Genomic DNA, 25,332 nt, shown 5'->3' on the forward strand with positions numbered 1-25,332 from the left:
GCCAAATATTGGTAAGCAATGGTGACCAGCAGTGACATAATTGGGAGGGGGTGTGTGCAGGGAGGGGCGAGTTTTCCCCTTTTACGTTTCATTAAATCATTAGAGAAAGAAGACGATTCGTTGTACCGTTCTCAACTCTTAATCCTTGTCTAAATTCAGCCCCCCCCCCCCTCCCGCGAGAAGCGCGGAAGCTTCGACGTTTCATTAAATTATTATAGAAAGAAGACGATTCGTTGTACCGTTCTCGAAAATTATCCTTGTCTGAATTCAGTTCCCCTTTCCCTCTCCTGCGCGAAGCGCGAAAGCTTTAACGTTTCATTAATTCATTAGAGATAGAAGACGATTCGTATTTCCATCCTTGACTCTTAATCCTTGTCTGAATGTAGTTCCATCCCCCCCCCCCCTCCTGCGCGAAGCGCGGAAGCTGTGACGTTTTGTTAAATTATTAGAGAAAGAAGACGATTCGTTGTACCATTCTCGACTCTTAATCCTTGTCTGAATTTCAAAAATGTTCTTTATCTACTCGCTTTTCTCCCTACGTCCTCTTCCATTTCTCTCCTCTCTTTTTTTGGCCGGCGTTTTAGGGGGGACCACCCCACCGCCCCCTGGATACGTGCCTGCTGTCAAATGAACATATGTTGATACCTTGTCCGCCCCCGGAAGCTCAGGGGTTTAAGGCAAAAATTTACGGTCAGATTATCATTCAGGGGTCCGCCTTGGGGCCCTAGGCGGGGTTCAGGGGGCAGAGCCCCGGAAGTTCAGTGGTTTTAGGCATGCAATTACGGTCAGATCAGCCTTATTTTGATACCTTCTTATTTTGTGACACTGGCAGGACACTGTTTGGCGTGGGGTCCAGGGGGCAGAGCCCCCAGAAATCAGGGGTTTTAGGCATTAAATTACCGTCAGATGAGCATCTAAGGGCCCGCCTTGGGGCCCTAGGTGGAATCCAGGGGGCAGAGCCTTGGGGGTTTTAGGCATTTAATCATGGTCAGATGAGCATATTTTGATACCTCATTATAATGTGACACTGCAGTTAACTATTTTTTCTTTCTTGCTCTCTTTTTTTCTATTTCTCTTTAATATACTTTTTCAAAAAAATGTGGGGGGAGGGGGGAGGGGGGTTCGAGGATCCCGATCCCCGCCGTTCCGTGGGCCCTGACATGTAGGCATCTCAAGAAGGATTTTTTTGCCTGGCTGTAAATTTAGGAATTGGTCATTTTCCAACAAACGCATAAAAAAGTAAAATTTACTTAAAAGTGTATTTCCCCAAGGCCCCCCGGTCTACACCTTGTTGGCGGGAAAATTGCAACTGATATCCCTTACCTTTCTTCATTCTCTTTTTCTCTCTCTCTCTTCTTTCCCTTTCCCTTCCCTTCCTTCTCTCTCTTTTAGATTTGCTAGGGGGGGGGGGGGAAGGTCGTTTTGGCCCCACCCCGCTCCACACATTGTTGGCGGGACTACCCGCAACTGATATCTCCTTCTTTTCTCCCTTTTCTTTTCTTCTTCCTCTTTTTTGTTCTCCTTTTGCTCTCCTCTTTTCCTTTTCCTTCCTTCTCTCTTTTTTTAGCGGGGATGGGGGGGGGGGGATATACAACTTGTTGGCAGGAAAATTGCAACTGATATCCCCCTTCTTTTCTTTTCTTCTTCCTCTTTTTTCCTTCCCTTTATCTCCTCTTTTCCTTTTTCTTTCCCTTTCCTTCCTTCTCTTTTATTTTTTGATTGGGGGGGGGGGGGGGGGGAGGCAACAGCCTGGGAGGCAAGTCCTTTTACCCCTCCCCCAATCTCCTTCTTCCCTCTTTTCTTTTCTTCTTCCTCTTCTTTTTTCCCTTTCCCTTCTTTTCCTTCTCTCTCTCCTTTTTTTTTTGCAGGGGGGGGGGGGGGCAAGGCCCGCTCGGCCCCCCCTGGATCCGCGCCTGCCACTATGCACCACCACTCTCCGTACTGGCGCAGCAATCAACACTCTTTCTTATAAAGGACAATTAATGATTCTTTTTTACTCCAATTGTGGATGTTATACAATTTATTAATCGTCGAACCGTTTATCATACTCAGAAAACATGAATCATATTCTAATTGCCGATTAAGCTGGATTATCAATTGATTTTCTTAAGCATCTCAGAATCATATCCTCACACGAATATCCCGATTGATGAGACAGATTTACGCCCTCACCGGCCGAAATTTTGAGGCTGCCCCTTCTAAGATGAACGTCCTCGTTTCATTGTTAAAGAATTTATAAGGTTAACATTTCTCTGCACATGAAATAAAACATTGACATGTAGGTACATTCATTTAAAAAAATATATCTTGATCTAACTTATATACATCGTCTGCTTCCTGTGAAAAAGAACATGGTCAAATTTCAACTACAGTTCAATAAAAATGAGAAGAGGGTCTTAAAATGGTTGTAGACATTACAAAATACTTTTTGAAAAATAGAATGTTTATTCAGTTCTTATTCAGTGAAAATCCTGCTGTATGGCGGTAGAATTTGCCATACACATTTTTCGAAAAATATACCACATTTTGTTGTTTTTGATAATTTTTCACAAAATGTCAGATCTAATAATTTTCCAACAAAAGGTGATTGTCTTACTAATTATGACATCTTGTAACGTTCATCATGCCCTAAAAGGTCTAAATTCATGCAAAAAGCTGGCATCCTTGAATCTTTAGAGCAAGGAATAAAGCATTTTACCATCTGCTTTCTGACTCTTTTATTGAAAAACCCACATCACAGAAGGAGCTTAATCACAAAGCTCTCAATGCATTATGTGCTGCTCGGAGCCAAATAGCAACAGCCATTGCCCCAGGATCAGGTCGTCCTAACTGGTCTGGGTTGACGTATCTTGCTCTGCCAGCTCTGGCGGCCATCATAGATGTAGCTTCAGCACTTTGCTCAGCAGCCTGTTTAGGATAGAGAAAAATGATAGGTTGAGATCTGAAAAGTATAGATCTAGTAAAGCTATAAAGGCCAAAAAAAAATCTGAATGGATTGGTTTTCACTCCCTCTATTGGTTCCCCCTTTTTATTTCTCATTGTGTCCATCGTGCTTTTTACCCATACCACCCCCTCTATTGGTTCCCCATTTCTCATTATCTGTTTCCACCTTGCTCTTTACCCGAACCAACCCCTCTATTGGATACCCCTTTCTGTTCCTCTGTGTCCATCTTGCTCTATACCCATACCACCCCCTCTATTGGTTCCCCATTTCTCATTATCTGTTTCCATCTTGCTCTTTACCCGAACCAACCCCTCTATTGGATACCCCTTTCTGTTTCTCTGTTTCCACCTTGCTCTATACCCATACCACCCCCTCTATTGGCTCCCCTTTCTCTTTAACTGTGTCCATCTTTTCTTTTTTTTCTCTCTCTCTCTCTCTTCTGTCTTTGATCAAAATGCTAAAGAAAAAGTTATTTTCTGGTTTCATAATTGGTTGTGAAGGATTTTAATCATTTCACATGGGACAATCATCCTATTGGAATACAAACATGATTATCTTCACCTCAAAAATGAATTTACTTCCGACACTCTCATGTATATAAATGAGAGTGAATGATACAATCATCCTGTCATCTAAAACTGATACCCTAAGATCCTTTTACCAGTATGCATAACTATCTCATAGTCTAATCTCTTTTTTCATTAATTATGTCACTCCTTCAATGATTCTTCCACTCCCTTCAAACCCACATCCCCCAAATGTGTACATCTGCACATGCATATATCAGGAGAATAAGAAGGTATTTCTTTTCACTTGGATGAACTCACATTGACTGCATCTTCCAAGGTCTTCATAGAGTCCGAGTTGTTAGTGTGGCCTTCCTTCAGTATCCTGTATGCTGCGTCAAGCGGATCCAGCTGATAAAAATAATCATAAATATTTGTTACAATCATTAAGAATTATAGGTAGTTCTATAGCGCCGTCTATCAAGAAATTCTATTCAGAGGCACATTAATTAGTACCCCCGCTTTGAACCTTTGTCTAGGACTACAGTTTGTGCTTTTACTGTGAAAACTTACAAATTAGCCTTACCCCTATATTACTCTGGCTCTTACTTCCGTCTTAGTCTTTTTCTTCTTTTTTAAAATAAATCTTTCTTCAGATAGAATCAAGGATAACATCATACATAAATATTCATAACAAGCACTTAACCACATGTTTAAATGAGATCAAATCAAATTATATTCCTGTAAATCAGTAATAATCTTCCTATTGTCTTAGTCTTCATTTAGTTATATCTGTATTATTTCAAATGCAACTGAACTAAAACAAGCTTGTGCTTATCTTCTACATTGATTTTGATTAATAATGCATCTCATGCAAATGTTTCCTTTTTGAATTTAAAATCAGTCACTATATGAAAAAGATGCTTGATGCTGTCGCATGAATATCACAGTTTGATTCTTGCATGCCTCTTAAAATCATGTGCAAGAGTCCATGCACAAAATTGCTGAGGGGTGCACAATTTCCACATAATAACAAATTTAACAAATATTTTACTGATAAACTTTCAAATATGAATATACTTATCCAAAACAAACATGGAAAAAAAAAAATCAGTCATTTCTCTTAAAAAATGTGATTCTACAATTAGTGATAAGAATGAAAGTGTTAAAGAATTTTATTCTTTATGTACATGCAGAAATTGATGTCCTGTTTTATATTTAATAGCAAGGTTTTATTTTGTCAAGAATAAAACCAAGAAGATGGGAATGCTTTGTGAAACTCATAACCTTACAAGATATTTATGTCAAATCTTGCAACTATATTCACAGATTCAAACCTCAGAATTTGAATTTTGTAAATTATTGTTCTTTGTAAGGGGTTACACTCAACCGATGATGTGTAATCGTCCATGACCTAGCATCTTTTATCCATCCATGAATGAACCTGCATTCAATCAGCAGATGTATTAGATTTATTTGATTAACAGAAAACCAACGCTCCTTCTCTCCCCTTTTCTTTTCTTCTCTGCAAGTCACTCTTCTGCTATTTTATTTTTATTTTTATTGTAGTATCTAAGTTGAGGGCTGTGGGCACGTCAAGCTACTTTGCTTATTCTGTAGCCCACCTGCATCTAATGTATGTTAATTATGCATGCATGCATGTGTATTATATACATTTGAAATATTGTATCAAACCATATTATGTTCATGAAAAAATGTTTGATGAAAAAAAAAGAAAGATGCAGAAACCAATAAATCAAATCAAATCAAATCAAATCAAATCTATTATGACATACCATGGTTCTGTCCCCAACCTCTGCTTTGCCATACTTCATAATTCGGTCCATGCCTTGCCTGAGGGCTTCTACCCAATCACCAAATCCAGGTTCATCTCCTAATGCTTGTTGAGCTGCTAGCAGGAACAACCCATAGAACTACAATCAAGATCAAAAAATGAATCAAGGATATCATTCTATAATCTGATATTCACTTTATACCAGGTATGAACTTTAAAGAAAAGAAATGGGCAAGTCCTAGCTATTTTGTACCATACATAATTATCCAGTTTGCAATTTTAGTATCTTTTATGATTGCATTAAATTTTAATATAGGCCTCATAGAGCTTGGAATCATACAAAATCACCAGGAAAATGATACATTTGATGTCAATTTACATAAAGGTTATCAAATTTTAATATGAAACACCAAATTACCAAATACTTTGGACTTGCCTAAAGCAAAATTAAACCATCATATTTTTGTTGCAGAACAGCCAAATAATTTAACCAATGTTAACCCGAAGATAATCATCAGTATCCACAATGTATTTCCAATAGTATATTAGAATACAAACACAAGTGAAACTTTCTCATCATATTTTTAAGATGAGGGCATTAATTTGATGAGAAATCCTTTTCATAGAATATTACTCCTCCTATGATATATCTGCCAAACCGACAATATATATATATATATATATATATATATATATAACGAATTAGAAAGCCAAAAAAACTATTTCTTCTTTTCTTCAAAGGGAATGACTTACATCATAATGTGGAGTGCATTTTATACCAATAAATGTATAATTTAATGTATATAAACGAACGCAGTATCATTAGTTGGTATCGGTCATTATGTTACTGATTTATCTACTATGCTTTGTTATACTATTGTACATGTGTAACCAGGTGACTGTTTTATAAAGACTAGTCACATATCCCCATCCTGTTTCCACATAGAATGCTGGATTACATGACTCACTTTATGCAAATATCTTTTAACACGTGACCCCGCAACATTACCTTTGTCCCTTTGTTTCTAAACACCTTGAACTCGTGAACCCGCTTGACTCCTCGCAGTCCGTGTCACGAGTTTAACCATCACACATCTCTTCTTCGCCTCCTGTTTTACAGGTAATTTACCATATTTTGTATTATACTTATATTTAAGTAAATCATTATTATCATGTTATATAACCTTGTGCGGTTGTACTGATGTATGATTGGATATGTTCTGATGTTCGCATTTGTAGATATCGTTGTTTTAAGGGAAGAATTTAAGTTAAGAAAGTGTAGCTTTCTTACAACTATTTGTGAAGCGTTATACTGTATGGGTGAATGGTACCCGCGAATACATATATTTCACATTGTACATAACTATTTAGCTTTCTTACTTAAAGATATGAGCTAATCAATATTTTGTCGTTTATGAACCACTATTGTGATTCTAGTTAGCATTTGACATATTCTAGTTGGGGAAATATTATTACGATTTTCCATATTCGATTTGATAACGTTTTGAGAGATTCCATCTCAGAGGGAGATAACCTTCGATTTGACAATGAACCGGCCAGATTTTGCTAGTCTATAAGTCCGTACTTTCTTATAATATGCATCTAGTTATTATGTCGTTTATTTTGTTTATGATCTTACATTATCATGCCAAGATAATAATCATGTTAATATGTGTTCCGATATACCAGGGATTGGTGTGGAATTGGCGTATAACTTTATAATCATTTATCTACGATACATTGGTGTCTGCGTGATTAGACTATGTACGTTCACAAGGTGTGTAGGGAGTGAGCGCATCGTTGAGAACAAAGAAAGGATTACAACTTTTAACTAATATAGTACCAGTACAAGTATTACCTTGACAAAGAGGAACTTTGGGCTTTTTAGGTTTATTTGTCTCAACTCTGTAATCTGTATAAAGCAGGTACTACAGTATTAGTAGATGAAGCAAATATGCTTTAGCCGTCACTATGTATGAGTGGGCTTTATTATGGTCCAAAACGCTTATTTATCTACTTCGCCCTGTACAGTATGAATTAATATAGAGGACATCAATTACTATTCATTTGCACAATATATGTCCGGTTTACGAAGGAATAATATATATATATATATATATATATATATATATATATATATATTCTTCAATAGTCTCCAGTTGTATATTATTAGTCAGACATGTATAATTATATTTAGTCTATTCGTGTTGGGTTAGTTATAGTTTCTTCGTTATAATTAGTTAGTACATATTAGTTATCGTCTTGTTTACTTTATTTAGGTTTAGTCGGGTTAAAGGGATATTGGCTATCTTCGCAGTTATACGTTTCGAGTATTTGTTATTAAGTTAATAGTTACTATATATTATCCCTTCTAGTGGATGATAAGTCTGTGTTTGTTTATAATGGGAAACGGATATGTTGTTGATATTTCCTTTGCTATTTCATCTAATGGCTAAGTTTGGATGTAAACCTATATATTAGTAAGATAGGAACTATAGTAGTGTATTTGTGTTTTGATTATGTGAGTTTGTTTATGTGTTATATATTATTATTACTTGTTATTAAAAAGGCAGTCCGTGTCACGAGTTTAACCATCACACATCTCTTCTTCGCCTCCTGTTTTACAGACTCATCTCATCTATATTATTTTGGTACCCTACTATTACGAAAGTAACGAGGGCTACATTTGGCGTAGTCGGCAGGGTCGGACGGATTGTCAGTCTTTTAAAAACAGGACGGCACTATTGCGAAGGAAGAAGGACACACGACCGTGTCCCAACATTGACAGGGAGACGCCGAACTTGAGCAGACGAGGATCTGGACTGACTGTGGGAAGGATCGAAACTGACGACGGTCTTGAGCAGACGAGGATCTGGACTGACTGTGGGCTGGATCAGCACAGACATCACTCAAGGGAATAATCTATAATTGTTTTAATTGATATCATTTATTTATATAATTTATTGTCGTTTCAAATTCATTCGAATGTAACCAATTTCTTTTTAGCCTGTTAATCTAATGTTTTCTTTTCTTCCTCTTATTTACGATTGGAGAGTGCCGTTTGTCTTAATCTGATTTTTATCTTATCTGATATAAATGTCTAAATCTAACCATTTTATTTTATTTCATTAATCACGACCTGTCCACAGCTTCTCTACCCCCTGATATAATTTATACCTCTGACATTATCATATTTCTGATTTAAAGATTTTCTTCGTAAAACTCTATAATACCCACAATTTATAATGGCCACTCGAGCAGAACCAGAACTCATGTTCGATTCCCCACTCAACCTGTCCGCCCAACCGGAAGTGCCACCCACAATTACGGGACCAGCATTTACGCAAGTGAGGGGAGTCCCTATCTTCAATGGGAGGGAATCCAAAATATCTGTTGAAGATTGGGTTAGGGACATTGATTACTTTTTCATTGCGAGCCGTACACCACCCTCTCTTCAGTATTCCACAATTGTGAGGAATTTAGGAGGGGAAGCACGTCGCCTCATTCTAAATTTACCCCTGGAGGAGCAGACGGCAGCAGATGCAGTGGAGGAGCTGAAGGCAGAGTATGGGGATACTCCAACGGAGGACCCATTCGCCGCCTTCTACGAGCGGATGCAGCGAAACGGCGAGACCGCTCAATCCTATGCCATCGCGCTGCAGTCGCTCTTCCAAGACATTCAGAGAGAATTCCCGACAGCCGTAACCGGAGCACAGATGGACTCGGTTCTGTGCACCCAGTTCATGCGAGGCCTTAGGGAGGAGGATCTGCGGCTTCGTCTCGCACCAATGAGGCCTCGGGTGATGACTTTTAGGAACCTGCGGGAGGAGGTCAGACGCATAGCAAGGGAGCGCCATACCAAGGCAAGGAGGCCCGCTGTCTATGCTCAGCAGGCATCTCCTAACAATCCAGGTGAAACCCAGGGGAGGCTCGCTCAAATATCCAATAACACGGAGGACGTGCTGAGGCTGGTAGCGGATATCCTGGACCAGCAGGGAAGAACTGATGAGCGGGTAGCTTCCCTGGACAGAAGATTAAAGGCCTTGGAAGTGCAAGAGCCGGCTACATCCACGCGCCCTTCACCTACGCTCCTTTCATCGGATTGCTGGGAGTGTTGCCAGAAAGGGCACTGGAGGAGAGATTGCCCATATCGGAGGAGCGCCCCCCCAATCGGAGGAGAGCCCCGACCAGTTCGGATATAACCGGCAGCCAAGGAGACGCCCTAAACCAAGCGGGTCGTTTAAACGGGTTCGGCCCGCACCGAAGTTAAAGAAAGGGAGTGCGGGCAAAATTGATTTAAATAATAGTTTACCAAATAATAGTTTATCAAATAATAGTTTATCAAGTACTAGTATCCAGCAGAATAGAATCGACCCAGAACTTATACCAGTGATTGGCCCAACAAACCTGGACACGGTGGTCATCAATGGTGTACCCGCCTCTACACTAATTGATTCGGGCTCCCAGGTGACTACTGTTTCATCCTCCTTCATTTCCTCCCATCCTTCTCTTTGTATTTTATCCCCTACTCCCTCCCCAGTACAGATTAGAGGCGCTGGAAGCCACCCATTGGCCCATGGGGGAGTCATCCTTCTTGAGGTAGAGTGCCTGGGCCGCACTTATTCCAAAGTCCCAGCCTTCATCGTGTCCCCAGGGAGCTATGGACCCGGTGTCGACACCCTCATCGGCACAAATCTCATCAGGCTAGCCCAGCAAGACCAGGTGAGGTTACACGGTGCGACATACCTGCAGGTAGTGGAGAGGCAGAACAAGGCATGGTCGGCTGCTTGCTCTGCAATCGAAAGCCGTCGACCAGGGGACGCCCGGGGAAATCTGGGAATAGCAGTTCACCGTGGTCGAGGACGAAGGATTGAGCCGGGCTCGGAAGTGGAGGTTATGTGCCAGGTAGCCAGGAACTGCCCGAGCTGTACAGCTATAGTGGAGCCAATTGGGCATCCAACCAAGGGATCTCGGATGATGGTAGGAAGGACACTCGTAGATGCGTCTCCGGGTCGCTACATACCAATTCGAGTCTTGAATGTGTCCGATAGACCCATCACTATCGGCAAGAATGTCCCTCTGGCTCAACTTTTCCTGGTGTGTGCCATCGAAGAAGCCTCTACGGATCAGCTCACACCTCCTTCAGGACCTTCCCCGTTGCTGGCACAGACCTCAGCGAGCTTCCCTGAACTCGACTTAACCAGCTCCCCCATTACTCCGGAAGAGAAGTTGCGACTGGAGCATCTTCTTGCCGAATACTCGGACGTGTTCTCACAACATGACTTTGATTATGGGTTGGCTAAGGACATCGAACATGACATCCCACTTGCAGATGAAGATCCATTCCGTCTTCCCTACCGGAGAATTCCCCCTGCTCAGTTCCAAGAGGTGAGACGACACATCCAGGAGATGGAACAGGCAGGAGTAATCAAGAAAAGTCATAGCCCGTACGCTTCTCACATTGTGGTGGTACGCAAGAAGGATGACTCCATTCGTCTGTGCATAGATTACCGTCACCTGAATAGCAAGACGAGACGGGATGCTTTCCCAATGCCTAGGATCGACGAGGCCCTCGATGCCCTTGGGAATGCAAAGTATTTCACCACCCTGGACCTAACGAGTGGGTATTGGCAGGTAAAGGTTGCGGAGAAGGATCGACCAAAGACGGCATTTACAACCCCCATGGGACTTTTTGAATGTATCCGGATGCCGTTTGGTCTCCAGAATGCTCCAGCAACTTTCCAGCGCCTGATGACGTCATGCCTAGGGGACCAACAGTTCGAGTCTCTATTGATCTACTTGGATGACATCATCGTTTTCTCCAGCTCCTTCGACGATCACCTTGATCGCCTGACACTTGTCTTCAATCGGCTCCGTCAACAAGGGTTGAAATTAAAGCCTAGGAAGTGTCACCTCCTTCAGACCAAGGTCAAGTATCTGGGTCATGTGATCAGTTAGGAGGGAATCGAGACCGACCCTGAGAAAACCTCATCTGTGACGGACTGGCCTCGTTCGAAGAACAGCAAGGACGTACGTAGGTTCTTGGGATTCACAGGCTATTACAGGAGGTTTGTCCCAGGGTATGCGAAAACAGCGAAGCCATTGTTTCAGCTCACAGAAGGAGGTGGTCGACGCAAGGCTACCCGGAAACCCCTCCCTCCCTTCAATTGGACTGAAGAATGTGAAGCGGCCTTCGAGCTACTCAAATCGAAACTAACGTCTCCTCCAGTACTCGGCTTCCCAGACTTTGAGACCCCATTCCTTCTTGAGGTTGATGCGTCTGGTTCTGGCCTTGGGGCAGTCATCAGTCAACTCCAGGATGGTAATAAGAGGGTGATTGCTTTTGCAAGCAAGGCTTTAACACCATCCGAGAGCAAATACCCAGCTCATAAGCTCGAATTCCTGGGGTTGAAGTGGGCTGTGGTAGACAAGTTTCGTGAGTATCTCCTAGGTCGCCGATTCCATGTCCTGACAGACAACAATCCACTCCTATATGTCACCAGTTCTGCAAAGCTGGATGCAACTGGCCAGCGATGGGTTGCAGCACTTGCAGACTTTGATTTCAGTGTGGAATATAGAAGTGGGAGGCTCAACGCCGCAGCAGACGCTCTTTCAAGGTTGCCAGAGGCATCAGCTGGAGTACCAACTCAAGATGTGCAAGTCGACTGCAGCCATTTAGCAGTGTCAGCCGTTCTGCAAGAAGGATTGCAACCGTCTGGATTTGTACATCCCACAGCTCTCCAGTTGGCAGCCGGTGTATCTAACCCAGGCTCTCCAGGCAACCAAGGTGGGAGTGAGACGGGAACACCCTCCATCGACATCATTCCCGTAGAAACGCTTGCTCGGCAGCAAAGATCGGATCCTGATCTGTCGGTAGTTATGCCGTATGTGGAGCGAGGCTCCAAACCTACCAAGCAGGAGTTACTATATATTATCCCTTCTAGTGGAGGATAAGTCTGTGTTTGTTTATAATGGGAAACGGATATGTTGTTGATATTTCCTTTGCTATTTCATCTAATGGCTAAGTTTGGATGTAAACCTATATATTAGTAAGATAGGAACTATAGTAGTGTATTTGTGTTTTGATTATGTGAGTTTGTTTATGTGTTATATATTATTATTACTTGTTATTAAAAAGGCAGTCCGTGTCACGAGTTTAACCATCACACATCTCTTCTTCGCCTCCTGTTTTACAGACTCATCTCATCTATATTATTTTGGTACCCTACTATTACGAAAGTAACGAGGGCTACACATGTTTAAAACGATTTATATTTTTTGTAAATTGACCCTTTCAGCTTAATGCTGCTGGTTGATGATTATATACCAATAAATAAAAATTAATAAATGAATAATCATCTTACCGCCCCTGAGCTTCCTCCCATGGCTTCCTCAGCAATTATAGACATGTGACCAGCTACATCACTAACGGAGAGCAGCTCTTCACTTTCAATCCAGGTCTTCATTGCTGAGGGTGAGATCAGTTATTAAAATCAATTAATTGGTCAATTTCGTAATGTCACAATCAAATTTAATGCACAAATCTTTGTTAAAAGTGCCTTGTTACACATTTTGTCATTCATCTGTTACAAATAATTGTATTTCTATACCGGTAGTCAGAAAGCAAATGGTATATATCACGTGTTGTTAGGTAGGTCAAGCAATAATGTTTGTCCTACCTAGCAACAACTAATGTACGCAATTAGAATTCTTACTATTGAGATACTTTCATTTGTAACAGGTGAAAATAATGACTCGTAACAAGCGCTTACAAAGATTTGTGCATTAAAATTGATTATAATATGAAAATGTTCTACCAGTATTGGGCAGAAATAATTACTGACAAGTCTACAATTTACTAATGTTATACATGTAAATGTATATGTCATTTATGTCGTTTAAGGCATAATAATTATTAAAGCTGATTCAAAAGTTGTTTTCATGATAATCATTACACGGGGTACTCACAATTTATGTTACACTATTTTCAAGTGTTGTCAAATTCCCAATCCTTTAACGACTTGTAATATCCATGGAAATATAGGGTTCCACAATATTCATGGTTTCCAAAAATTGAGCAATGTGATTAAAGTTTGTGAGGTACAAACGTGTGCAAATCTTGATCCCTTGCAAACGTCTGTTTCTAATCAATAAACCAGTCCAATCTAATCTAATTCAATACAATGCAATTCGTGCATGAAAGCCTCATGCACACATTTATTGTCTTATACTTAAAAATCTAGTATTAATTCACTTTCATCGACTACACTTATCCCCAGAGTATAGTTAAGCTAGGAGCAGACAAGGTGTACCTTCTGCACCCCTTCTAAGGGTGGATCCACAGTCTCCGTCCCCGCTGATGGTGTCAAGATCGTTTAAAAGCTTCTCACTCTCCATCAATCGATAGCATACACTGCTCAAAACAGTCTTAATTCTCTTACAGGACTCTGGAATGAACAAAACAAGAGGGAAAATGATTTTTAAAAAATGAAAAATTAAATCCAAAACCTGACAATTTTATTGTTTTTTGTTTTTGTTTCATTGATTTTATTTCTGTGTTCAAATAACAAATACAAGTTTATACATTTTTACATCAGTATTACAATAGCAAATCAAATCAAATCATTATGTTTAGAATTAGTCCTTTCAAGGCAGGTACTTTTTAGGGCTGAATGGAACACATATTGTTCTTCAAATTGGCAAAATATATATTTTCTTACTGCAACATTTTTAATAATAATAATAATAATAATAATAATATCCTAATAGTCCACTCCAAATTTTATTAAACCGAAACGGAAATTCTTTTTGCCCAATTGATCGTGAGCCCGGCAGCCACTGAGCAGCGCCAGATCGACGTTGATTTAATAAAATGAAATGTCTCTGAAAAAAATTACTTGGGGTAAAAATTTTGCAATGAGTAATTTAAGAAATAAACTAAATCAAATACCTGCTTATGCAGTATACTTTCTTGATGGAAATAATGAAAATCTCACCATTACTCATTTTCTCTCCTTTTCTTGTCACATGGGTGGATCCTAAAGAAGCTTGCTCTAAAACTGGGAGTTCTTTACCAAGTGATATGTTACCATGGCGATGAGATACAGATGGCCACGCTGGAGCGGAGGTTGCCTGATCTATCAACAATCACAATAAATTTTTCTAAGTCATGCATTGAACAAGATAACGGAAGAACTATACCTGAAGTATCTTTTCCGGTAATCAAACAAACAAAATCGACTTTTACTATTTTGTAACTGTTTTACGAGGTATAAAAGCCATGTACGGTATTGGTAAGCAATTTAATACTGTCTATAATAATTCTTTATATTAGTGGATAAAAAAGCATGTTTCCCATAATTTTAGGCATGAGTTGTAAGAAACAAATAATAGATACAAACAATTTTTAAATGACTTTGCACAGATTAGCTTTTTTATCAGTTTCTGTCATATTACGGCACAGTGGAGTAAAAAAAAAAGATAAATATTTCAATTGTGTATTTGTGAAACAAAGACTTATCTCCTTCTCAGTGTGTCACTCTTTATTTATATGGACCAATACGTCTATTTTATTGATCAGGACTATTGTTACTCTGTAAAGTGAAATATAGAATTTATAATTAGAGTGTTGGTCATGTGATCTTTCTGGAATAAATTATGAAGGCTAATTATGAGAATTAGTGTATAGTGTGACTTTTTATAATCTTTATTATGATAAGAAATTGATTCAGCCTTGCTGAAAGTAACATGAAATGCACACAGAAATGTGTTTAAGGGACTACACTTTTTTGAGATATGAAAGTTTGAACCAAACTTTCTTGTCATATTCAAAATGTGAGGTCATTCTTTCTATACTATTCCTCCAAAGTGACATAAAAGAATGAGAAAGAACACAAATCAAATCTTCACCAGAACTCAAACAAATCTTTAAAGCCCATCTGCTCTAGTTTGGCCAGGGGTGATTAACCCTCCCTGCAAGGTCACCAACAGTTGGTTATCTCATCAAATCAGCTCTCAATTAACATAAGAAAAAGAGGACCATGGGGGACCAACAGGCACCAATTAGGCATTGTTTGCTGTATAGAAGGCCCAAGTAGCTATAAGTAGTGCAGTGAGGCTTTAAGATAGGAGTGAAAACCACTCACCAAGATACGAGGCTCGCTGTCCACTCTGGTCCAGGATGAGGATAGTAAGAGAGATGCCGACCATCTCTAGTGATGTCATAAAGCAACCACAGTAAACCATCTCTACCTTGACTTCTGCATCACCTGCAATAGAAGCGAAAAGTTCACAAGATCTAAACAAATGTAAACAATAACACAAAAGTGTGGTACTTCAAAATTAAAAATAAGGATTAATACAATTGTTAACTTACATTCAGGCATTGATTGAGCTCACAAAGACCACCTTTCTTGCTTTCAACAATGTCTGCTACAAAAAAAACTCACAATATTAAAAACAAATAACCTATTCTATATGAGTCTACTAAACATCTTTGAGCTTTTCTTTTTTAATTAATTCCAATTGGCTCACACCAACTAAAACAACAACATCTAGTGAATGGCATAGTAATATACTTAGATCAAACTTGAATGTAAAATTCTGAAGCCTTTTTACAGCTACATAAAATCGGCTGTATTAAAGGTAATACAAAGTTTTGGTATGGATGAATTTGGTTCAAATTGGAAGCATATGCGATTTTATGATCGTTGTCGTGTTTGAAATTGAGTCTAAAGTGATGAAATTGTAAATGATAGACTCTTTACGTTGTATAGCGGCCTCTCAAGACTGATATTACTTTCGCCTTAAAACAATGTTTCTTGACTACCATCGATCGATTTGCTATACCCGTTTGGAAATTATATATCAGATCTACATATTCTGAGATTTTCATGGTCGCAGCTACAATGGAATGGCCTTAGGCGCTAATTAAAATATTCAAAATTTATCGGGAGCACCAGTAAATTTTTGATTAGTCAATTTCTCGAAAGCAGAAGTGTTTTAGGGGCTAAATTTTCTAGTGCTTATAATTCATCTGCAGGGGCATCCAAATATATCCAAGTTGTAAAGAATTACTATCCATCTAATTTTTAAAATTTCCCAAAACTTTGCATTACCTTTAAGGAGTCAATTTGGAGTCGGTAGAGTAGTGTGACTAAGGTATTAAAAAGGAACATATACTTACTGAGGTACTGTAACACAGAGCGAGCTACAATGGCCATCTCCAGATTGGATGTACCGCCTAGGTTGTTGATCATAAGGGCAACCTCATCACCAGATTTCAAGTCCAGTCTACAGTTATTTGTGGAGTCTCTCATCTGGTCCAACATAGTAGCTACAACATCAGTAGCACTTGATAACTATCATGAAGGGAAGTTGAGAGGTTTGAGTATTATCCAACAGCTAATGTTTCTACAATGAATAACATCTTTTTTCTTTGATGAAGATACAATACACACATGAATGATAACCCCCCTGCCCCCCCAGTGGAATAGCAAGGAAAAAATGAAATAAAAACAGTTATTAAATCCAAGAGGGGGAAATATTTATCAATATAAGAATACATAAAAATAATTATCCTCAAATTTGAAACTAGTAAAAATCTATGTTGTCCTTTTAATAGATTAAGCTTGGTGTTATTTAAGAACACAAGATTTACAATTGAACATAAAAACAATCGTAGTCATAACATCTCTAATATTTATAATCAGATCATTTCATAAGCCGATAGTTATATGGGTGTTCATTGCCTAATCAGATGAAAACACAACACAGGCATGTCATTTACACAGGGGTTCAATTACTTCCGTAGAAGCAGTAGAAGTAATCCAATTATGAGCTTCTAAGTCCTAAGACAATATACGGTTAGGAATGATGGTGTAAAACCAATTAGGAGAATCAAGAATGGAAACATTTCATGCAGATATAGAGCCACAACAGAGCATACTTGAATTATCAATAGCACCCAAGAATAAGCACTGGCAATTACCAATCAAACCATGAAAGAAAATGAGACAATTTTGTATTACCTATTCCCTAGCGAATTTAAGCTTTTTCAAGTGAATGAAAAACAAATAAATTTTGCTGTGAATGGAGAATATGGTATGTAGGCCGGTGGGCATGAGATTAGTTAAACTTCCACAATGAATATAATTACACACTCTGTATTTTGATTTAACTTAAAATGTATTTTCATGTTTCACTGACTCATCGCAAATAAAAAGGAAACCATTATTTGTTTTCAGCTAGAAAAAATGACTAAAGTGCAGTGTCAAGATGGGAAACAGTTTTGTGAAACACAAACTGATGAAGTCGATTAGGAAAGTAACATGAAAAGATTAAAAAAGAGAGTTTTTAAAACATACATGCTTCGGGGTGATATAAGTGCACACTAAAAAAAAAAAGAATTCAGGGAGAAAATAAATTGCATCAAACAAAATTCCCCCCCCCCCCCCTTTTGAGTAAAAAAAATGGGGTAAATGGGAAAAATTAAGGAAAAAGAAAAAATAAGGGAAAAAGGGAAAATAAGGGGAAAATCAGGGGGAAAATTAGGAGAAAAAAAAAGAAAAAAAAAACCCGGAAAAAGACGGGAAAATTTTTTAAAATCTGTAAACCGATTTACCCATACGCAAACTCTGGATCCTGGCCACAAGCAAGGGACACTGCATACATCAGTAAATAGTCCTTTCATGTTCTAATTTTATATGTTTGAACCTTTGTTTGCATGTGGACTACCCTGACACTAACCTGTAATTGCTTGATTCCTGCTTCTCCATGTATACCAAGCCCAAGTCCTATTTCCTGTGGACCTAGACTAAATGATGGGCCAGCTCCAGGAACACTACATGGGTACAGACACACCCCAACAGTCCCTGAGAAGATATGAATTATGACAGAGCTGGTAAACAAAAAAGGTCTTTCCAAAGTATTTAATATTCTAGAGTGATGTCACAAATCTCAGCAATATTTGAAGAGCTCTCCAAATGTGAAAGTGGGGCGGTATTTTACCATTTTGAATTGATGATAATATTTACTTAGAATGTTTCCAAGCAGGGAATTTTTATAAATTTGTTTGAGTTAACCCTCCCCTTATGCAATGATGCAAATTAAATCATATTACCTTTGCATATGGCAAATATCTAATACACAGATATTTCTTGATGATTTGACTTGTTACACATACATATTTCAAACTCTGATTGGAAGATTTATAAACAGGAGCACTGTGGTATATTGGTGAACGTTCTTGATTCTCATACGAGAGGTCAGCGGTTCAAAGCCCGCTCTGTGCTTACATCTTTAGACAAGGTTTTATGCTATTGGTTGTTCCTCTGGATAAAGGTGTTTTAAAACAGGGCTGGTACTAGTAATTATGGGGCCCTCACAGAGAGCAGTTTTAATACTGATGAAGTTACCCTGAGTAAATGATACCATATTTATTGTTACCATATTATACCATACTCTATGATTATTCTTTTCTTCTTTCTTATCTAGGAGGTACCATAAAATACTTCTTACCCATTGAAGAGCAGGCCAATACGACAGCTTGTTTAATTTGATGCAATGATAAACCGCTTTCAGCCATGCATCCTGCCAACTAATAACAAAAGCAAAACAAATCCATAATTGTTAAAACTTATTTCATCTCTCTTTCGAATGAAATAGTAAAGGTGCCTTTGTATCTTTTCCATTTCATAAAAATATCTAGATTATGAAATGGAGTATCTTTTATTAACAAAACTGCTTAAGTTGGTGCATGTCAGAAAAAGAAAAAAAATTATTATGAAAATGTGAGTATGATATTTCTTTAATCTAAATTATGTTGAATCCCCGATATAAATTTTAATTATTTGAGCATCTCTAGAGATGGATATGTTGTGCTTTATAAATATTGTTATTATTATGAAAGATTTGGATATCTTTGAATACATTCCATGATAAATAAAATGTGGCAAAGAGTATGTATGACATACCGGTATAAAGATATTAGACATACATTTCAATTGGATGTCCAAGAACTATGATATACTGGTAACATGAAGGTTTTGAGAAACTGGTCACTGGTACCTTGTGAATAAAGACTGTTCCTGCAAGGCCTCTGCGGTCATCTAAATCTTGACCGGCGAGCGCACAGTCGTCCTTGACCACCACCATCTCCACTAGGATGCCCTCTGCTCTGGCCCTCTCCATAGCGATCCCGAAGTTGATACAATCTCCGGTATAATTCTTTACGATCAGCAATGTTCCAGCTTGAGATGAGAATCAGGGCAACAACAAGAACTCTTGGTTTTGTAAACATATATATATATATATATTATATATGACTCTATCAAAAATAATCCCAGACCACGGCCAATTTCTAAATAAAGTGTATGAAAAAGTATCTAAACAGTACTTAAGCTGCAATAACTTAATTGTTTCATTCTTTTTTGTGTGTGTTTTTATTTGGCTCTGTCAGTTTCCAGCTGTGCCGCAGCTTAAGTACAGAGTATATTGTAGTCTCATTTTGCAGACAAAACTTTTACTTTCAATTCCTATCCCATAAATTATGAATGATTGATTAATAGGTAAAACGATGATAATAACTGACATTTACATAGCGCCTAATGCTAATGTTTACAAGCGCTGTGCTCTTATTACGCCCCAATTAACTGAGCGGCCTTAACAAGGCGTTCATTCAAGGAATATTGTCCTCACATAGTGGAAAATGGAGACTAATGTCTTGCCAAAGGACATTAATGCCATGGGAATCATACCACAAACTAGTTTTCTAAAAACTAGAATGATTTCTCATGGAGTTGCTAAGGATGATTAATCTACTCATGGTAGAACTGGCTTGAAGGTCATTTTTGCCTCAATTATACACTTGTTTGAATGTGACCAGTAGAAGTAGCAGTAGTAGGAGGAGTAGGTAGTAGTAGTAGTGGTGATAGCTGTAGTGGTAGTAGCAGCAGTAGTAGTAGTAGTAGTAGTAGTAGTAGTAGTAGTAGTAGTAGTAGTAGTAGTAGTAGTAGTAGTAGAAGTAGTAGACGTAGTAGTAGTAGTAGTAGTAGTAGTAGTAGTATAGTAGTAGAAGTAGTAGTATAGTAGTAGTAGTAGTAGTAGTAGTAGTAGTAGTAGTAGTAGACGTAGTAGTAGTAGTAGTATAGTAGTAGTAGTAATATAGTAGTAGTAGTAGTAGTAGTAGTAGTAGTAGTAGTAGAAGTAGACATAGTAGTAGTAGTAGTAGTAGTATAGTAGTAGTAGTAGTAGTAGTAGTTGAAGAAGTAGTAGTAGCAGTAGTAGTAGTCGTAGTAGACTAGGTTGAATAATGTAGCACAAGGCTTATCTGCCATAATTAGGTCCATTACCTCACCTGGGTTATCTCTACCAACAGCCCGTATAGCTGCTAATATAGAGCTGGTAGGGGGTGAGGCAAAAACAGATCCCGCTATAGCACCACTCAGCATACCAAGTCCAACATAACCTAGGAGAAAATCACCAGAGTGACGATTACTAGATAGTTAATAAAAATAGAACAGCAAGGGGGAAAGAGGATAATAATAATAACACAGTGCTTTTATATTGCATATCACTGCTGATTGGCTCTATACACGTGTGAAGAAAATTCATAGAAGGGAGAACTAGGGTGATTTTTTAGTTCAACAACACATAAGAAACCTCTATGCAGCACAATGTGCTGACTTCTAACACAGAGTCTGACATGGATATATATACTTTACTGTAGATAAATGTACAAATGAATAAATGTGCAAAATTGAAGGGACCTGCAGAATACAGAGCAAATTAGCTTCGGTCACGTCTTTCATCATTTACATCACACTTTCTTCAAGATCAGGTGGTTAAGATGGTTAATAGTCCCAAATTTCTTTTCAAATGTTCCTCACTAAAATGACAAAGATTGAAAAATGCCTAATTCTCCTCTAAAATAGCTACAACTCTTAGATCTGGCCCATAAATCTGGATTTCATGCCACTAGATGAAAGTCAAATAACTCAAATCTTTGTTTTTTATAGTGATGAGCCCTATTTTACGAGTTGTTCTTTTCACCGATTCCTCCAAGGTTATCACCTGCATGAGATGGTTCATGGCCAGAACCTCCACCAGAAAGTAACGTCACTTTCCCGCTCTTCTTCACGTCATCCAAATCATCTCGTACGACTATTCTATGACCGGCTAACTTGGTGATCCCTGGTGTAATAGCAACAAGGCCCTCTATCGCTTCGTCGACACATCGATCAACATCGTTTATAAGCTTTTTGGTGGGCTGAGTAGTCATTTTACAATCTAAACCAGACAGAAAAACAACAGAAAAATCACATGATATAAAAAAGGAATCAACATTAATTGGGACACACACAATATTTCACACATAATTTAAAACTATTGGTCAAGATGTATACTGACCGCTATAGAGCTCACAATGCATTAGGAAGGCTTGTAACAATTACCCACGTAATCACGTTTTGAGTACCTTTGAAGATACAATCTATATAATCTACAAAGTTTAGGGTACGCGTATGCTTGTCCCCTCTTATTGAAAGCACCCCCTTATCTCTGGTGTGTAAGTCAATGGCGGGCCGGACTTTGTTGCGCAAAAAAGTATCCCCTTACTGGACATTTTTGGAACACGCATGCAGTCCCTCCGCCCCTTGGGGGTCAACACTTCCTTTTTTTCACAGGCCACTTAATCATGAATACCGGCACTTTCGGGAGTATGAGACATGACTCTTTTTGTACTTTATCCTACATTTTACCACTTGAAAATAAGAATTACAAGAGCACACACGCACAAGATCTCTTTCCACTTTATTTCTGTATTTCATTCTTCTCATGTTTCTTTTCTAAATACTATTTCTGACAGTACTACTCTTTCCAGACAATCTGTGCTCATGCACAGTTCTTCGATAAGCAGAGGAATTCAATAAGTCCTTGATTTTGAGTTGTTTGCCATTGTTTGAAATGGAAATATAAGCACAGCATTCATACTGCACACGTACGAGGGGCTGAGCCGGGTCAACACATTCACTCAATAAATAAACCACACTAGCTAGGCCATGTACCACTCATCAGATTTAACATCCATAACTGTACATAAAAAGCTTATCAAGTTATTGAGTAAGAAGAGCAAGCTAAATTACAATACCTAGACCCTTATAAACTTCCTTCAGCACAAATAAATGCGCTTTTAATACTGGGCAGTTTCGTGAGGCTAGCTTGCATCAACGAGACAGCTGTACCGGACAGGACAGTTTTTACGTTGAATGTGTATGTCCTACATAATTATACAGTAACGAGTTCTCTGCTTTGCGAACTGCACTCTGTGACCGGACTTCGCTCTAAACAACTATTAAACTACAACAAAATTACAAAATTTCTTTAGATTATGTGTATAAACGTTGGTAGCTAGGTGATCATTTATAGGTCCCTCAAATTGTGGCTATATCAAGAGATGGCAAATTACTGCTAAAAAATACTACGTACTGACCTTCCTCGATCAAGCTCAAGCTAATGCAAATTGACCGCTATAAATGTCCCTCTAGCGTAGTACAATACACTAATCAAACTTGTTGTTCCCGAGCGCGAGCCGTATTACTAGACCTCCGACCACGCACGCGCATATAATGCGAGATAGGGGCGTGTCTATCAATTCTAGGGAATTCCCCCTTTCGGAAAAGGCTGGTGTCACTAATTAGTCTACAAGGCCAGACTATAATTTAACACTTTACCACAATTCCTAATGCCTTGAGCAGAGCCTAGTTCTGTCAGTTTCCAGCTGTGAGTAGCTTATTAAAGTACAGAGCTTATTGTAGTCTCATTTTGCAGACACTGTCTTAATTTGGGTATTTACAGACGAGTATCAATCAGATATGATTATTAATGTCTGGGGATCGACCTTGTCACCATGCATGCATGCATCCGAAAGACGTGACTCAGTTTCGAACCGGGGTCCGCTGAGTCAGTAGCCTCTTGTTGATGCCCTCGCGCTGTTGGAGTCTCTAAATTCTGACGAGCGAAGCGAGTCAGAGAAACCGAGGCGCTTGCGCGGAGGGCCTCTTGACAAGTGCCCTGAATTTCTTATGTTTCACTTTGTTTGGCGAATATTCCGACCCAGCAGAGTTCGGTGAAAGTCATCCAATCAGAGAGAGCTACTATGACGTAATATCTACCGCTCTGTGCGAATTCCCTCCGTCAGAGCGAGACTGGCCGCCTAGTTGTAGTCTGCAAGCACAAACCCTGGTCAGTCGTAAAAGAGAGTGTGCACTATAAGACTACCATATGCCACGTACTATAGCTGCTCCTGACCTATATTGGTACAACCAGTAGGTACCAGTAGATAGCTGGGCTAGGCTTCTCTCAAGGCACAATGATTTTTTGATAAAGTGTCAAATTAGGGTCTGTGCTTGCAGACTAGCCTAGTTGGGCAATCCCGAACACGCACGTACACACACACAATCGTTGCGGTCTAGACATGCATAATTCAGTAGGAAATCGGGTCTCATGAATATATAATTCAGATCACTTGTCAAGAGGCCCTCCGCGCAAGCGCCTCGGTTTCTCTGACTCGCTTCGCTCGTCAGATTTTAGAGACTCCAACAGCGCGAGGGCATCGACAAGAGGCTACTGAGTCAGGCGAAGACAGAGAGCAGATCGTACCACGGACATTATCGCTAGACCAACTCACATTTCCCTGATTTCAATATTCTCATATTCGTGCATTGAGGTGACTGTACCAAATGAAGTTTTGGTATTCATGACTGTATTCGGCAGCAAGGTGCCCGCACACTTAATTCTCTATTTTTATCTATTATGTTGATTATAAAGTAAAAATGTTACCATATCAAATGTGTCTTTGTTTTGCTCGCTCGCAAAATTTAGAAACAAATGTGGTCATTTGTACATGGCACTGTGTCAGAGTGATGCAAAATGAATCTTCTGTAAATGAAATTGGGATTGGGTGACGCGAAAATTTGTATTTCTTAAAAGGGGGCATGACTAAAAAAAGGGGTTAGAAAAACAACGGTTAAGATACAGATAGGTGAAGCGTATTATACTTCACGCCATCATAAAAATAAAAAAAACGTGGTTATGCCGCATCCTATCTGAGCAAGCCTTAATCGTGTTGTTGTGCCCCTTGAATTAATATTCCTCTATATATCTCCTTTCTGAATGATGCTGCGGAAAGTTGATCTGTATCATGCTTTCTATATGCGTTTCACATGTTAGTTATTCTAAATTGACATTGAACTCGTCACCTAATTAGGAGTAGGCCTATTGAAATGTCTTCAGAGAATGGAAGCTTAGAGTAGTATCAAGGCGGTTCGCAAAACCCTCTACATTTTGTGTTTTTAATAAATTAATAATTCACTAACTGGCCTTCTGCACTCCCCTCCCCCTCCCCCTCTCTCTCCTTTTTCTTCGCTCTCTGTCTCTCTCTGTCTCTCTCTCTCTCTCTGCATGTCTCTCTCCATGTCTCCCCTCCACCCGTCCCATTAACTCTCTGCCACACACTTTCTCAGTCTTCGCAATCGCCCTCTTTTATCTCTCCTTTCCCCATCTCTGAATCTCTCCCTCTCCCGTTCTTCTCCTTTTCACCTTCTCCTCTATCTCTCCATATCTCATCTGCTCATTCTTCCCATTCGCTCCCCCTTCTTCTCCCCTCTATCTGTTCCACTTATCCATCGCTCCTTCTTTTCTCTTCTCGCTCTCTCTCTCTCTCTCTCTCTCTCTATTCCCCTTTCTTCTCCGAATATTTCTCCTTGACGTCTCTCTCTTTCCTTGTCTCGTTTCATATTTGGCTCGTTATCATGTATTCTTGGTCATCCGGTATACCTTTTATAAGTGGCGCATGAATATCCACAGTATTAGCTGTTTGAAGGGGGAAATTTAACTTATTCCACCCTCATTTTCTTCAGATTTTACCAGTCGAACTTAAACCAGAACGACATATGGAACGGGGTGTTACAAGGGATAAAAAAAAGTGGATACAGGTTATCATTTTAATGCGCGATAAGTTAAGATCAAAACTTTGTAGATTATACGCTTGTGAACAGAGAGCCTGTGAAGAGATTTCGGTATAGGAGTGA

General features: G+C 39.1%; 1 protein-coding gene across 2 annotated transcripts; it reads right to left on the reverse strand.

Annotated features, from left to right (window-relative positions):
- Positions 1-1,995: 1,995 nt before the first annotated feature.
- LOC575781 (triokinase/FMN cyclase) lies at positions 1,996-22,840 on the reverse strand. 2 transcript variants are annotated; one of them, XM_030998841.1, is made up of 14 exons: positions 22,734-22,840; positions 21,317-21,532; positions 20,601-20,711; positions 19,313-19,494; positions 18,764-18,842; positions 17,993-18,117; positions 16,431-16,605; positions 15,391-15,513; positions 14,242-14,382; positions 13,558-13,692; positions 12,610-12,713; positions 5,247-5,384; positions 3,772-3,861; positions 1,996-2,907 (listed from the first exon to the last, which is right to left on the reverse strand). In XM_030998841.1, the coding sequence occupies exons 2-14, from the start codon at positions 21,522-21,524 to the stop codon at positions 2,752-2,754; spliced, it is 1,767 nt and encodes a 588-aa protein (XP_030854701.1). In that variant the 5' UTR covers positions 21,525-21,532; positions 22,734-22,840; the 3' UTR covers positions 1,996-2,751. The 2 variants fall into 2 exon arrangements, with proteins under 2 accessions (XP_030854701.1, XP_030854702.1); XM_030998842.1 differs by lacking the exon at positions 5,247-5,384.
- Between the last annotated feature and the right edge of the window lie 2,492 nt (positions 22,841-25,332).

The sequence above is a fragment of the Strongylocentrotus purpuratus genome, unplaced genomic scaffold (assembly GCF_000002235.5).
Source record: "Strongylocentrotus purpuratus isolate Spur 01 unplaced genomic scaffold, Spur_5.0 spur5_scaffold_5, whole genome shotgun sequence".
Taxonomy (NCBI): Eukaryota; Metazoa; Echinodermata; class Echinoidea; order Camarodonta; family Strongylocentrotidae; genus Strongylocentrotus; species Strongylocentrotus purpuratus.